Source organism: Eurytemora carolleeae, unplaced genomic scaffold (assembly GCF_000591075.1).
Source record: "Eurytemora carolleeae unplaced genomic scaffold, Eaff_2.0 scaffold1070, whole genome shotgun sequence".
Lineage (NCBI taxonomy): Eukaryota > Metazoa > Arthropoda > Copepoda > Calanoida > Temoridae > Eurytemora > Eurytemora carolleeae.
The window spans coordinates 61,206-75,373 of record NW_019396960.1 but is presented as its reverse complement, the minus strand read 5'-3'; the positions used below and the strand labels follow the sequence as shown (position 1 = coordinate 75,373).

At 32.7% G+C, this 14,168-nt stretch overlaps 1 protein-coding gene and 2 long non-coding RNA genes across 3 annotated transcripts; all 3 read right to left on the bottom strand.

Moving 5' to 3' along the window:
- Positions 1 to 1,079: 1,079 nt before the first annotated feature.
- LOC111710524 (uncharacterized) lies at positions 1,080 to 1,401 on the bottom strand. The gene is made up of 2 exons (XR_002767071.1): positions 1,321 to 1,401; positions 1,080 to 1,181 (listed from the first exon to the last, which is right to left on the bottom strand). It is a non-coding gene; the product is annotated as an uncharacterized LOC111710524 (long non-coding RNA).
- A 669-nt stretch (positions 1,402 to 2,070) lies between these two features.
- Positions 2,071 to 4,904, bottom strand: LOC111710523 (uncharacterized). The gene is made up of 3 exons (XR_002767070.1): positions 3,456 to 4,904; positions 2,995 to 3,084; positions 2,071 to 2,181 (listed from the first exon to the last, which is right to left on the bottom strand). It is a non-coding gene; the product is annotated as an uncharacterized LOC111710523 (long non-coding RNA).
- An 888-nt stretch (positions 4,905 to 5,792) lies between these two features.
- On the bottom strand, positions 5,793 to 7,492 carry LOC111710522 (ester hydrolase C11orf54 homolog). Its single transcript, XM_023484624.1, has 2 exons — positions 6,620 to 7,492; positions 5,793 to 6,128 (listed from the first exon to the last, which is right to left on the bottom strand). Exons 1-2 carry the CDS (start codon positions 7,393 to 7,395, stop codon positions 5,948 to 5,950), a joined length of 957 nt encoding a protein of 318 aa, XP_023340392.1. The 5' UTR covers positions 7,396 to 7,492; the 3' UTR covers positions 5,793 to 5,947.
- Between the last annotated feature and the right edge of the window lie 6,676 nt (positions 7,493 to 14,168).

Genomic DNA, 14,168 nt, shown 5'->3' with positions numbered 1-14,168 from the left:
AAAATGACGGATTTTGGGTACCGTAGGACATATTGACACATTCTATATCTTTTTAAATGGTGAATTTCAGTGTAGAAGAGTAGGAGACTGTCCCATTTTTGGTTTAATCCTCTGATTTTTTACTTTATTTAGATGGTGTAGACTGTAGAGTGTATATGATACCCGTTCTTTGTTGAATTTGGTGGATTTTAATGGAGTTCAGGAAACTGTCACATTTTTTAGAGATTTATATGGATTCAACAATGTTTTAAATCTAATAAGTTATCTAAGCTAAAAATCAAGAAAATATTTATAAAATCATAATTATGTAACAACTGCTTCGTATTTCATTCATCTCTAAAAACTAGATCAGAAATAGATGTTTTCTAGCTTTTCAGATGCTCTGCAGCTGTACTTTTAAACAGATTCTTTTTAAATATGATTCACAAAGTTAACCTTTTTATATTTATTTTTTACTAGCGAAGTGCCCGGTGTTTCCCGTGGAATCTTTAATATCATTCAACAGTCGGTCAAATTGATAAATCTGAGAATTAAGCCACCTTTCCTAAGTTACCCAGGTGGCAATTGTAACATTTTAATCTTTTTATTGCTCTTTAAGTGACATGGTTTGGCAGAATAGAATAGAAAGATGACAATACTTATATGTATTTGTCGATATTGTTATAGTTTTAAGTTAATCACAAAACAGGTTTTGACATATATACAGACGTAGCTAGGCTAGATTAATCGCATTACAAGTTTTGTGTAGTTAATGATAAGCGCATTTGGGATTTACAGACAATGTACAAAGTAATATATCTAGATATGTTCAAGTTAACAAATATAGGGATTGCTGTCATGTATTACAAGCTTGTACAGTACACCGCACAGATGTTTTGTTTCATGTTCTTAAGAATTTTAAGATAATAGTCGTCTTCCTTTTCCACAGTTTTCTTGTTGTTTCTGCAGTTCTGTTTTCTATACAAGATGTAATTATGTAAACACAGTTTTCTTGTTCTTACTTCAGTATATTCTGCTGTTCTGCTTTCTATACAAGATGTAATTATGTAAAACACAATTCTTTTTTAATAAAATAAATGTAAGCAAGAAAAAAGTTTATTTAAAAATGTTTAATTATCGGGATAGGAATCTCGAATACTACAGATTTGGATGAGTTCATTTCTGTCATATCGTCTTTCAATCTAAACAGTAATTATAGGTTTACAGGGAAGGTTTGGCGAGTAAAAAATAAAAGAATGTGACCGGAAAAAGCAACATTCTAACGTTAAATGTGCTATGACGCCCTTAAAGCCTAATTATCTATAAATGTATATTCTATACCTTTAAAAGAATGTTAATTTCAGGATAGTAGAGAACTTTTTGATTCTGAAAAATAAAATTTTATTATAAAAAGAGAGTCTCAATAGATATGGGAATTTGTTTGAGACTTTTTGTTATCTTCAAAAAATGGTGATTATTTTTGGAAAATGAAATATTGTGACTCAATAAATATAAAAATGTCTGAATATTTTTAAGATTTTTTTATTCACAGGGTGTCTCTCGAAGCATGACAGTTGGTGAATGGTTTCAATGTCTTCTTCCATGTGCTATATAAGATATTAAATCCCTTTTGCAGTTTATTGCGTATCAAACAACTTAACAACTTATGGAAGAAGACACTTAAAACTATTCACCAACTGTCATGTTTTGTGGAACACCCTGTACCTTTGAAAGAATATAGCAGTCTAAAGCTGTGTTGAGTGTGTACATTCCTAGATATATATTCGGAAACTATAACTTATTCTATCCAAGGTACTAATGCATGGAAAGTTAATTGCGGTCGCGTATACTCTGCGTACATATTGAAACCGTTCTCTCTGGGCGGAATTTGTAAACAAGAATAGATGCATCAGAATATTTAAATAGATTATTTTTGGGAAAATTGATTCCATGTCAGGCTGTGACATCCGTCTTGTGTTTACTTTTCCGCCCAAAGGCAGTACACTGCAGTACAAAAAATGTGTACACCTCTGAAATAACTTTCCTTGCATTAGTACCTTGATTCTATCTATATATATCAACTCATGCATGCCTGTCTGTTTGTTTCTATCCAATAAACGGCAAAACGACATTTTTACCTGTACTTATGTCGAATACACATTTTTTAAAATGGCATTTTGTTTCCTCTGGAAGCTTCATATCCTGTAATAAGCAGCTTTTTAAAAAACTGTTTAGTGTCTATCCATTTAAAATTGTCTCCCAAACTATTTGTGTGAACTCTAAAATGTACCCGAACTATCTGCATGTACTGTAATGTGTACCAGAACTACCTGCATGTACTCTCATATGTACCCAAGGTACCTGCATGTACTGAACCCAAACTATCTGCATGCACTCTATTAAGTACCCAAAATAACTATTTGTACTCTAATTTTTATATAAACTATTTAAAGGTACTCTAATATGTTTCTGTAATCATCAGCGTGTACTGTAATATGTATCCAAACTAGCTGAGTACCCGAACGATCTGAATATGCGTCTATTGTGTACCCGAACTAGCAACATACTATAATGTGTACCCTAACAAGCAGCATTGACTCTAACTAGCAGCATGTACTTTAAAATGTACCCGAACTATCTGCATGTACTGTAATATTTACCCGAACTAGCAGCATATACTCTGACTAGCAGAATGTACTCATGTATATACCCGAACTAGCAGCATGTACTATAATATGTATCCGAACTAGCAGCATGTACTGTAATATGTACCCTGACTAGCAGCATATACTCTGACTAGCAGAATGTACTCATGTATATACCCGAACTAGCAGCATGTACTATAATATGTATCCGAACTAGCAGCATGTACTGTAATATGTACCCTGACTAGCAGCATATACTCTGACTAGCAGAATGTATTCATTTATATACCCAAACTAGCAGCATGTACTGTAATATGTACCCTAACTAGCAGCATATACTCTGACTAGCATAATGTACTCTTATATGTACCCGCACTAGAAGCATGTACTCTTTAACCATCTCCAAACATGTTTGTTCATCAAGAACACTAGAGACAACTTCCAACCAATCAATCTCATCCTGCAATAAACCAAAAAACAGTGCTCAGTACAGAAAGTAAACATTCAGTTAATATTTCCATTTACTGTTAATTGTTTTAGCGCCGATATAAGGATTTATCTCTAATTGGATAATGAGCTAGATAGAAAGATAGATGTAACCGCCATGCAATTTCTATTGGTTCAGAATAGGCACCAAACATAGGGCTGAACCCTGATTGGATCAGGCGCTAATTGATTTAACTTACTAGAGTGGGAAGAACCCCTCAGTATTTACTAAACCACAAAAGAGTGAAAAAGGACTATTTAAGATTTCTTGTCTGAAAGATAACTTGCAAGAAAAAAACTCTGGTTAGGTGTAGAGGGCTTTAAAAGTGTTTTTTAAAACAATACCTTGTCTACTTGGTCTGCATCCTTCATTTTATCTGTTCCATTGGAAGAGTACATCTTTTCTACTTTGTTTTTGTTCAGGTTCAGTTTTTACTCAGGGGGGAGAATCTACATTTTTCAGGTTGCATGTTCAAACATAGGTTTAAGTTATTTGTACATTCCATATTTCTCCTGGTTCTATATTCAACTATAGGTTCAGGTTCTGTGTATGCTTCTCCGGTCTTTAATAATCAACATAGGTTCAGGTGTCATGTATATTTCTCCAGGTTCTATATTCAACTATAGGTTCAGGTTCTGTGTGTGCTTCTCCGGTCTTTAACAATCAACATAGGTTCAGGTTCTGTGTATATTCCTCCGGTTTCTATATTCAACTATAGGTTCCGGTTCTATGTATGCTTCCCTGGTCTTTAATTATCAACATAGGTTCAGGTGCTGTGTATATTCCTCCAGGTTCTATATTCAACTATAGGTTCAGGTTCTGTGAATGCTTTTCCGGTCTTTAATAATCAACATAGGTTCAGGTTCTGTGTATATTCCTCCAGGTTCTATATTCAACTACAGGTTCAGGTTCTGTGAATGCTTCTCCGGTCTTTAATAATCAACATAGGTTCAGGTGCCGTGTATATTTCTCCAGGTTCTATATTCAACTATAGGTTCTGGTTCTGTGTATGCTTCTCTGGTTTTAATAATCAACATGGGTTTAGGTGCCGTGTATATTTCTCCAGGTTCTATATTCAACCATAGGTTCAGGTTCTGTGCATGCTTCTCCGGTCTTTAATAATCAACATAGTTTTAGGTGCCGTGTATATTTCTCCAGGTTTTTATTCAGCCATAGGTTCCGGTTCTGTGTATGCTTCTCCGGCGTCTTTAATAATCAACATAGGTACAGGTTCTGTGTATATTTCTCATGGTTCTATATTTAACTATAGGTTCAGGTTCTGTGTTTTGCTTCTCCGGTCTTTAATAATCAACATAGGTTCAGGTGTCATGTATATTTCTCCAGGTTTTATATTCAATTATAGGTTCAGGTGCCGTGTATATTTCTCCAGGTTCTATATTAAACTATAGGTTCTGGTTCTGTGTGTGCTTCTCCGGTTTTTAATAATCAACATAGGTTTAGGTGCCGTGTATATTTTTCCAGGTTCTATATTAAACCATAGGTTCAGGTTCAATGTATGCTTCTCTGGGTTTAATAATCAATTGTAGGTTCAGGCTTTATGTTACCTTCTCAATGTTATATATTCAACCCATACATTAAGTTCAATTCCAACTTTTCTGGGTTCATTACTAGTACTCCTTTAGGTTTTATATTTAATCTTCGGATTGGGTCTTATTAGTCTCTCTGCAGGTTTTTGATTTAACGAAAGGTTCAGTTTTATATTGATATTAAGTTAATATCAATTAATATTTCGCTTAACGGATGATTGTTATATTAATTTTGTCCAGCTTCTCCGGGATCTACACTCAACTGAAGAAATGACTCAACCTAGTTCTCACAAAAACTGATTTTTCAGATAAAAACAATAATTGAAAATTGGAGAACGATTTGCACAAACAATATTTTTTTAAATTTTTATCAGTTTAACTTAATCTATAAATATTTTTTGTGGTTTAACTCATAGATTCTTTAGTGCTAAGCAAAACAAGCGGAAATTATTATTTTTTTATTTTTTATTTTTACAAAAAGATCAAAGATATAATCAGAACAAAATAAAGATGTATAATTAACTCCTATAATTAACTCCTTGTACCTACCCTTTAGGACAAAAAGTAAACTAGTAAATTATAGAAAACAGATTTATTTGACAAGATAGATCACGAAATACAAATCTGGGGAAACCTTTGACTCATCTTTCAATTCTTCACAAATTAAAAGAAAAAATAGGTTGTCTTTGTTTTCTGATCGCGATGCTTTTCATCAGCTAATTTTCAATAGTTTAAGTATAGGGTTACAAAAAATAGGTAAGCTTTAAAGATATTTATATTTCATTTATTTATTCGATTATATTCACTATATATTTTTGTGTCGATTTATAGTCTTTCATTTTAGCCCGTAAACAATACCATCTTCTATTTTAATTTCAAACATTTTCTCTTTGTATACATTGTAAAACAATAAAAAAGTTCGCGGATTTTATAAAAAATTTGGAGGATTTTCCGAATTTATTCAGAATCAAATTTTGTTGGAGGCTAAATGTTGAAATTTTGATCATCCATAAACCTTCCCTGGGGTTATGTAAGGTTCCACGCAACATTTGGGCCCGATCGGTTCAGCCGTTTTGACGTTTATTGGATACAAACAAACAAACAGACACCCAATCAAAGGATATTTATAGAAGCTTTTGATTTTTAATCAGTTAAAATATGTATTTAAATCTTAAAATCTTCGACAAATTACTACGTGCATAAAGTGGTACGACTGCAATTATCTCTTCATTTTTAATTTTGAAGACGACATTAGTCTCTTCCAAACTGATGAGTATTTAAAGACGACATTAGTCTCTGCCAAGCTGATGAGTATTAGTTGGTTTATCTACCCTATAGCAGAGTTCTGCCAGGTTGTAGTAGCCTAGGTACTCAACCTCCTCAGGAGTAGTGTCGTAGTGATAGTGACCACCCTGACTATTCTCTCCCCAACCATGCCCATGTTCAACCCTCAGGTCTAGTTCAGGGTCCCTGAGTATAACAAAGTTAAATATCAGGATTTTAACAAGCCTTGGATTTAAAGGGTTTAAAATAGATTAAATTTTGAAAATTAATTAATTAATATTGTGTTAAATAAGTGAAAAGAAATGGAATGTGGGTAAACATAAGATTTCCTACAATTGTAAAATAGATTTTTTCTTTGCCAAGTTATTAAATAAGCTATACACAAAGATAATAAATAAGTATTGAGTGGAATAAAGTCGAAAAAATGTAAAACAACGTATAATGTGTGAACATTTACATGAATTGTACACATTAAACTCCTTTTCAGGCTCAAAGGGACTGAGCAAATTCATACTGAGGGATAGGCTTATTTCCCTTCTATTCTAATCTCTGTTCTGTGGCTATAAAGACTAAATTTAAGACAGAAGACTATATTTAACCTTGAAATCGTCATATTTTCATAATTTCAAGTCGTCTTTAAAGTCTCATTCTTTGTGGTTATCTCTGTAGATGCGTACCTGGATATCAGAGTGGAGAGAACTGTAAAGGGTGAAGACATCTCATAGAACTTTAACCAATTATTCAAATCCTCGTCAGTGTTTATGGGACATGGAGAAAAGTCGGGCATCACATGGATCCAGACTTTACCCTGGAGAATTTTAAAAACTCCTCCCATACCAACCGTCAACTCTTCTCCATAGTAGGCATTCAACACCTCCCGCATACAGGTCACAAAGTTCTTTTCTCCCGTCCGTACCTTACAGTGGACCTTGAGAACCTTTCCGGGTTCTCCGGAGCACAGAAACAGGTTTCCTAGAACTGCATTCCTTGTCTCCGACTCCGGCAGCTTCAGAGTCTCGTAGGATCCGTCCTCATCGTTCGTCCTCGTAATATGAGTCCTCTGGATAATCGTTTTGTCCTGTTTGACGAACAGGTTCGGCATCATCTCCGAGTTCCTGTTTATATAGGGCCAAGGTCCAGCTCCAGCTCCGATCATCATCCCTTCACTTAGTCCTGTCAGCTGAGGATAGTCTCTCATATCATACAGTTTCTCTCTCATCACAGTTGGGATTAGGAACGGAGGTCCTCCGACATCAAGAAGACGAGTATTACCTCCTAGTCCTTCACCAGCTATACCCCACTCACGGAGGTCAGGACAATCGACCGCCACGACCTCGACCTCGGCAAAGTTCTGACGGAGTCCGGCCTGGAGGACCTCGGCAACCTCTTGAAGGGGAGGAAGGTGTAGAATACGTTTCTCTACAGGAAGGGTAGCAGGATCCAGGGTTGCCATGTTGACTCAGTGTAACTTTACAAACTAGTTTATTAACTTCAGAATATTTGATTTATTACTGCCAACTGTCTGAACAGAAGCGAGCAAGGGAGAGAGAGATAAAAAAGGGGGAGTTTTAAACCTGTCTTATCTTAGGGAGTTGACAATAGATGTGGCGGTGGCATTTAAAGTTAAACTAAAGAATAAAAAGTCTGCCAACAAAAAAATATTTTGTAGCTATATTTAATTGTTTAACCTTCCTTCGAGCTGAATCTATAGTAAAATTCTTTTTTAACCACTTTTACATTAATCATTTTTAAAGACTCTTTTGGTTATTATTTTTTCTTGCAATTTTTAATTTCTTCATCTGATTCTTTCTTTTCTCTTCTTTCTGTTCTCTTAGTTCCTTTTGTTTGCTATTCTCATATATTTTACTCTCACTACCTAACCATATTCAATTCTACAAATTGCACAACAAATGCCCTCGTTTTGTAATCTTGATTTCGTAAAGTAACAAAAATTAAGACGACATTTAGAAAACGATCAAAAGCAGATATAAAGAAAGGAATTTTCTCAAGAGTTATGAAAAGAGAAACGGCAAAAAAAATCTAAATAAAGGGGAATAAATATAAATCGAAAAAAGTGTGGAAAAAGTGAAGGTGTTTATATTGAAAAGAAAAGTGCAGAAGAAAATCTGAAAAATGAATAATTAAGGATTAGAAAAATAAAAACGAACAAAAGAGAATAAATAAAATCAGAAAAAAGAGGAATTTCATAAAAAATTGAGAAAAGAGATAATAGAGTACCTGATAAAGGAGTACTTGATAAAGAAGTACCTGATAAAGGAGTACATGATAAAGGAGTACCTGATAAAGGAGTACCTGATAAAGGAGTACCTGATAAAAAAAAAAGTTACAGAGGTGGAAAATTGGGATTAATGAATTTTGAAAAAAAAAATTTAAAATTTTTAAACGCTTTGGGAGAAAAACAGAAAATACAAATGATAAGAACTTTGTAGAGAATTAAATTCCGTTAAAAAAGAATTGCTGGATAAAAATAAAGATTAAAAAAGGTTAAATAATTGAGTAAAGAAATTAAAAGAAATGAACGATGTTAAAAAAAATAAGGGAAGGGAAGGGACTTGGAAATGGATTAGAGAGAATTAAAATAAAAAAGATGGCCGAGTTAATAACAAAAAAAAAGTGTTAGACAATTTAAAATAAAAAATGATTGTGAAAGATAATAAAATAAAAAAGAAGTGAAAGATAATAAAATAAGAAAGAAGTGAAAGATAATAAAATAAAAAAGAAGTGAAAGAAAATAGAATTAAAAAGAAGTGAAAGATAATAAAATAAAAAAGAAGTAAAAGATAATAAAATAGAAAAGAATTGAAAGATAATAAAATAAAAAAGAAGTGAAAGATAATAAAATAAAAAAGAAGTGAAAAATAATAAGATAAAACAGAAGTTAAAGATAATAAAAAATAAAAGAAGTGAAAGATAATAAAATATAAAAGAAGTGAAAGATAATAAAATAAAAAAGAAGTAAAAGATAATAAAATAAGAAAGAATTGAAAGATAATTAAATAAAAAAGAAGTGAAAGATAATAAAATAAAAAAAAAGAAGTGAAAGATAATAAAATAAAAAAGAAGTGAAAGATAATAAAATAGAAAAGAAGTGAAAGATAATAGGATAAAAAAAGAAGTGGAAGATAATAAAATAAAAAGAAGTGAAAGATAATAAAATAAAAAAGAAGTGAAAGATAATAAGATAAAAAGAAGTATAAGATAATGAAATAAAAAAGAAGTGAAAGATAATAAAATAAAAAAGAAGTGAAAGATAAAAAAATAAAAAAGAAGTGAAAAGATAATAAAATAAAAAAGAAGTAAAAGATAATAAAATAAAAAAGAAGTAAAAGATAATAAAATGGTCGAGGAGAGGTTGGAGAGCTTGTATGAGGATGGAGACTATTAACTTTACAGTCCTCTCGCCAAATCTGTTTTCAATATTTGCCAACCTCTAAATATCAGACTAAATCCGTCAAATTCATCAATTAATACATCCAACCATCCAACCACCTAAATCCTAAACCTTGCCAAAAGTTGATTTTTAGTTGATCAAATCAGAACTCAACCCTTCGGCACAGAATGTCAATTTATCAAAAAACTTTTATCTATCATGGAAAAAAGGAATGTTCAGGTATCTTAAATGAGGTTTGGACCGCTTTTCAGAAATTCCCACCCTTAAGGAATCTAAAACGGTGAAATCCCAAATTTATCTCCATGGTAAGTGGAGAGGGAATAGAAAGAATTTTTCAGATTTGCGTTGACGAAAAACTTATTTCTCAATTAAAATATTTTGTATAGATATACAAAATGTATATACAAAATGTATACACTAAATCTGAACAAAAATATATAGTAAAACCCTTCATAACGATCTACATCGAAAGAATTCATCAAATATCGTATTCTTCACTTTCTGATAATGGAATGTTGCAGATATTTAGTTTTTTAATTAAATGATTACATGAAACTTTTAAAAACTGTTCCCGCATATTCATGGCTATTTATTTGTTTTCGCAAATACTGAAATTTACGTATTATGCTATAAAACTCGTTGTAAAATTGTCAAGACGACATTTGATAAATTCTTCCGATGTATTCGTTATTAAGGGTTTCACTGGAGTTTTACTAATGTTAGGATAAAATACTTGTCCTTCAATCAGAAAGGTTCCATGAAAGGAATTGACTCTTTGCAACAAACTCTGATTTTCTAATCCCTGTATATTTGGATTCCAACGTCGTAAACCTTTGTAATTTCAAACTATGACTTTTGTTAGATCAAAAGATATAAGTTTGAGATATCAAAGGTTTACGACATTGGGTTCCAAAGATATTGGGATTAGAAAATCAGAGTTTGTGGCAAAGAGTCAATTCCTTTCTAATCCAATAAAAATTGGAAGATGAATAAAAAATGGAAAAAGTGAGATGAATAAATTGTTAGAAAAAGCAGATGTTTCCTTGCTGTAGCCTATCTGTAGAATATATTATCCAGGAATATAAAACCTTATCTGACTCCGGCATAGAGATATACAGGGTACTACCCACAAAGAATGAGACTTAAGAGACGACTGTGCGGAATTTGTACTCTCTGTTTCCTTGTTTGCATGATCCCCTGCAGCTATAAACTCCTTTCTTTGTTTGACAGGTTATAAAATAAGCTATTTAAAGACCATATTTAAGGTAGAAAACTTAATTTTTATTTAGAATCGGCATATTTGAAAAGTTTCAAGTCGTCTTTACAATATCATTCTTTGTGGGTAACCCTGTATCTGTATCCATGTATAGAAAAGAATAGGATATCTGACTCCGGTGTATGGATATATCTGTATCAAAGGATAGAATAGAATATCTGACTCCGGTGTATGGATATATCTGTATCCAAGGATAGAATAGGATATCTGTTTCTAGTGTATGAATATATCTGTATCCAAGGATAGAATAGGATATCTAACTCCGGTGTATGGATATATCTGTATCCAAGGATAGAATAGGATATCTGTTTCTAGTGTATGAATATATCTGTATCCAAGAATGGAATAGGATATCTGACTCCGGTGTATGGATATATCTGTATCCAAGGATAGAATAGGATATCTGACTTCGGTGTATGGATATATCTGTATCCAAGGATAGAATAGGATATCTGACTCCGGTATATGGATATATCTGTATCCAAGGATAGAATAGACTATTTGAATAGAGATATATATCTTTATACACGGATAGATTATCAAGCATGCAGGATTTAGTTCCGGAGGTTTTTTATTTTAATCCTTTAAATATTGTAAAACTAAAAATTTCCCAGATTTTCCTTTCTTGATTGGTGAATTTTTAGAATTGACAAATCAAAATTTTTACTCTGGCTCCCCCATTATTTTGGCAAACACACCTTTCAATCTTAACTTAGAAACAAGCACACTGCATATTTAAAATGTATATGTCTAGGGCTACAAAAAGAGTATAAGTGAGTTGGTGAGGTAAAACCAAAGACCAAGGCGTTACAACACTTTAAAGTCGAGGCTGTATAAAAACTAAGTTTCAGAATTGTCTGTATATATCTCTAAGGTGTATGGTTTGATATATATCTCTAAGGTGTATGGTTTGGTATATATCTCTTAGGTGTATGGTTTGGTGTATAACCATTTAAAATTTCTACTCCAATTGGAGAAATTTATAACGAACAAAAAATATTTAACAATTAGTTACAATAAAAGAATTGATCGTCTTTGCCACAAATTCTGATTTTTTAATCCTTATATCTTTAGAACCCAATATCGTAGACCTAAGATATTTCAAATGATGAATCGTGTTAGTTCAGATGATCTAAGTTTGAAATATGAAAGATTTACACCATTAGATTGGCAAGATATAAGCATTAGAAATACTGAGTTTGTGGCAAAAACTCAATTCCTTTATGTTCTTCACAGGGAGAAAAAAATGTTTTTTTTTGTTAAATTGAATTTAGCAATGTGTTGCTCTAATAAGATGAGTTGCCAAAATTGATTCTATTATTTTTGGATTAGAGAATGGATTTAAAAATGGTATCCCTAGGATTATAAAATATAACTTTGCATGGATGGCATTTTAAAAAAAGATAAATCTATAATTGCTTTCACAATTCTTAAATCATTAAATGTCATCAAGACATGGAAACATTGGTCTGATGGTGGAGTTTGGGGGGGGAAAGTTTATTATGCATTAATTAATGATAATTTACAACATCTTTTAAATATTGCAAAACTTTTCCAGGAAGTTCAAAAATGTCAGTTGTGTTAAGAACAAAAATAAAGATGAAAAGGAACTCAAAACTGTCAAAATTAATGCGTTCAGAAATAAGCATTTTAAAAACAATTAACAAGTTGCAATTTGTAAAAAATGTTTTTTAGAACTAATCATTATTTTGTGAACATCCTGTAATATATTAGTGACCAAACTATAATGATCTAATTAAACTTGAGATTATAATAGCGTCGAACAATCTTGGCCTCGGTTAATAGAAGTCTGTCAGAGATTGACAAGTATGGGGAGGGGGGTCTTACATTTTTGATCTTAAATTAAAATAAACATAATTTCATTTTAATTTTAAATTTTCTTAAAAACTACTTGATATGGAAAATCATATTCAACCCAATTCATGAGATTAACATGAAAACTAAAGAGGATTTGGCAAGGCGAGGTCGCAAAGTCATAACAGTATTATCGAATGACAAATATTGAGATCGGAGAAAATGAAACTTTAAAGGATCAGAACAGAATGCCATATATCTCATTCTATCTGTAATGATTGTAAATTATTTTTATTTTAATCCTCCTCAAACATATTGAATCCTCCCCAAACATATTGAATCCTCCTCAAACATCTTGAATCCTCCTCAAACATCTTGAACCCTCTTTAAACATCTTTAATCCTCCTCAAACATCTTGAATCCTCTTCAAACATCTTGAATCCTCCTCAAACATCTTGAATCCTCCTCAAATATCTCAAATACCTCACAAACATCTTGAATCCTCCTCAAATACATCAAATACCCCTCAAACAACTTGAATCCTCCTCAAACATCATGAATTCTCCATCAAATATCTCACATACCCCTCAAACATCTCAAATTCCTCTCAAACATTTTGAATCTCTATCAAATCCCCGGAAACATCTCAATTCCCCACTCATATCTCAGATACCCCCCCACCTCTGCCCGTAAAAAGTAACTAATTACCCGAAACTACAGATAATCCTCGCGGCTTTCTCAGCTTCCAAAGTAAATATTTTCACCCAATCCAAAATACTTTTCTTTATTTACCCTCTCCACCTCACACCCATCAATATCACCTCAATTGTCTATGTAAACTTGTAATACAACCTGTGCAAACTATTAACTGTAAAGTTAGTTTGGGTTTGAGTGTCGTGCAGTTATACATTCCTTACCCAGGGTTCTCTTAGTAGCTCCTGTAATAGTAAATATAGTAGAGGGGAATCAGAGATATTATTCGATTTATTCTTTCAAGTTTCTAAAGCATGGGACTCTGAAATTGTCCGGTTGATTAACTGGAAACCGTGCGAATAGTCCTTCTCGCCAGTCGTCCTCAATGTTGAAATAGATTGCTCAATCTATGGTAGAGAAAACTGTAGAAATAGTCCTATTCGCCCTTTCTCTACAGTAGAGAAACCTGCAGGAATAATCCTATTCGTCCTCTCAACAGTATTCGAAACTAAAGGAATAGTTTTATTCGTCCTCTATCTACAGTAGAGGAAACTGTTGTAATAGTCCTATTCGTCCTCTTTCTACAGTACAGGAAACTATTGTAATAGTCCTATTAGTCCTCTCTCTATAGCAGAGGAAACTGCAGCAATAGTCCTATTTGTCCTCTCTCTACAGTAGAGGAAACTGCAGGAATAGTCCTATTCGTCCTCTTTCAACAGTACAGGAAACTGCAGGAATAGTCCCATTCGTCCTCTCTCTACAGTAGAGAAAACTGTAGGAATAGTTCTATTCGTCCTCTCTCTACAGTAGAGGAAACTGCAGGAACAGTCCTATTCGTCCTCTTTTAACAGTAGAAAAAACTGCAGGAATAGTCATATTCGTCCTCTTTCAACAGTAGAGGAAACTGCAGGAATAGTCCTATTTGTCCTCTTTCAACAGTAGATGAAAATGAAGGAATAATCCTGTTCGTCCTCTTTCTACAGTAGAGGAAACTGTAGGAATAGTCCTATTCGTCCTCTCTCTACAGGAG

Coding starts and splice junctions, on each gene's coding strand:
- LOC111710522 (XM_023484624.1), bottom strand. CDS start 7,395: ATGGCAACCCTGGATCCTGCTACCCTTCCTGTAGAGAAACGTATTCTA. Junction 6,129..6,619: donor CTCTCCACTCTGATATCCAG/GTACGCATCTAC, acceptor TGTTATACTCAG/GGACCCTGAACTAGACCTGA.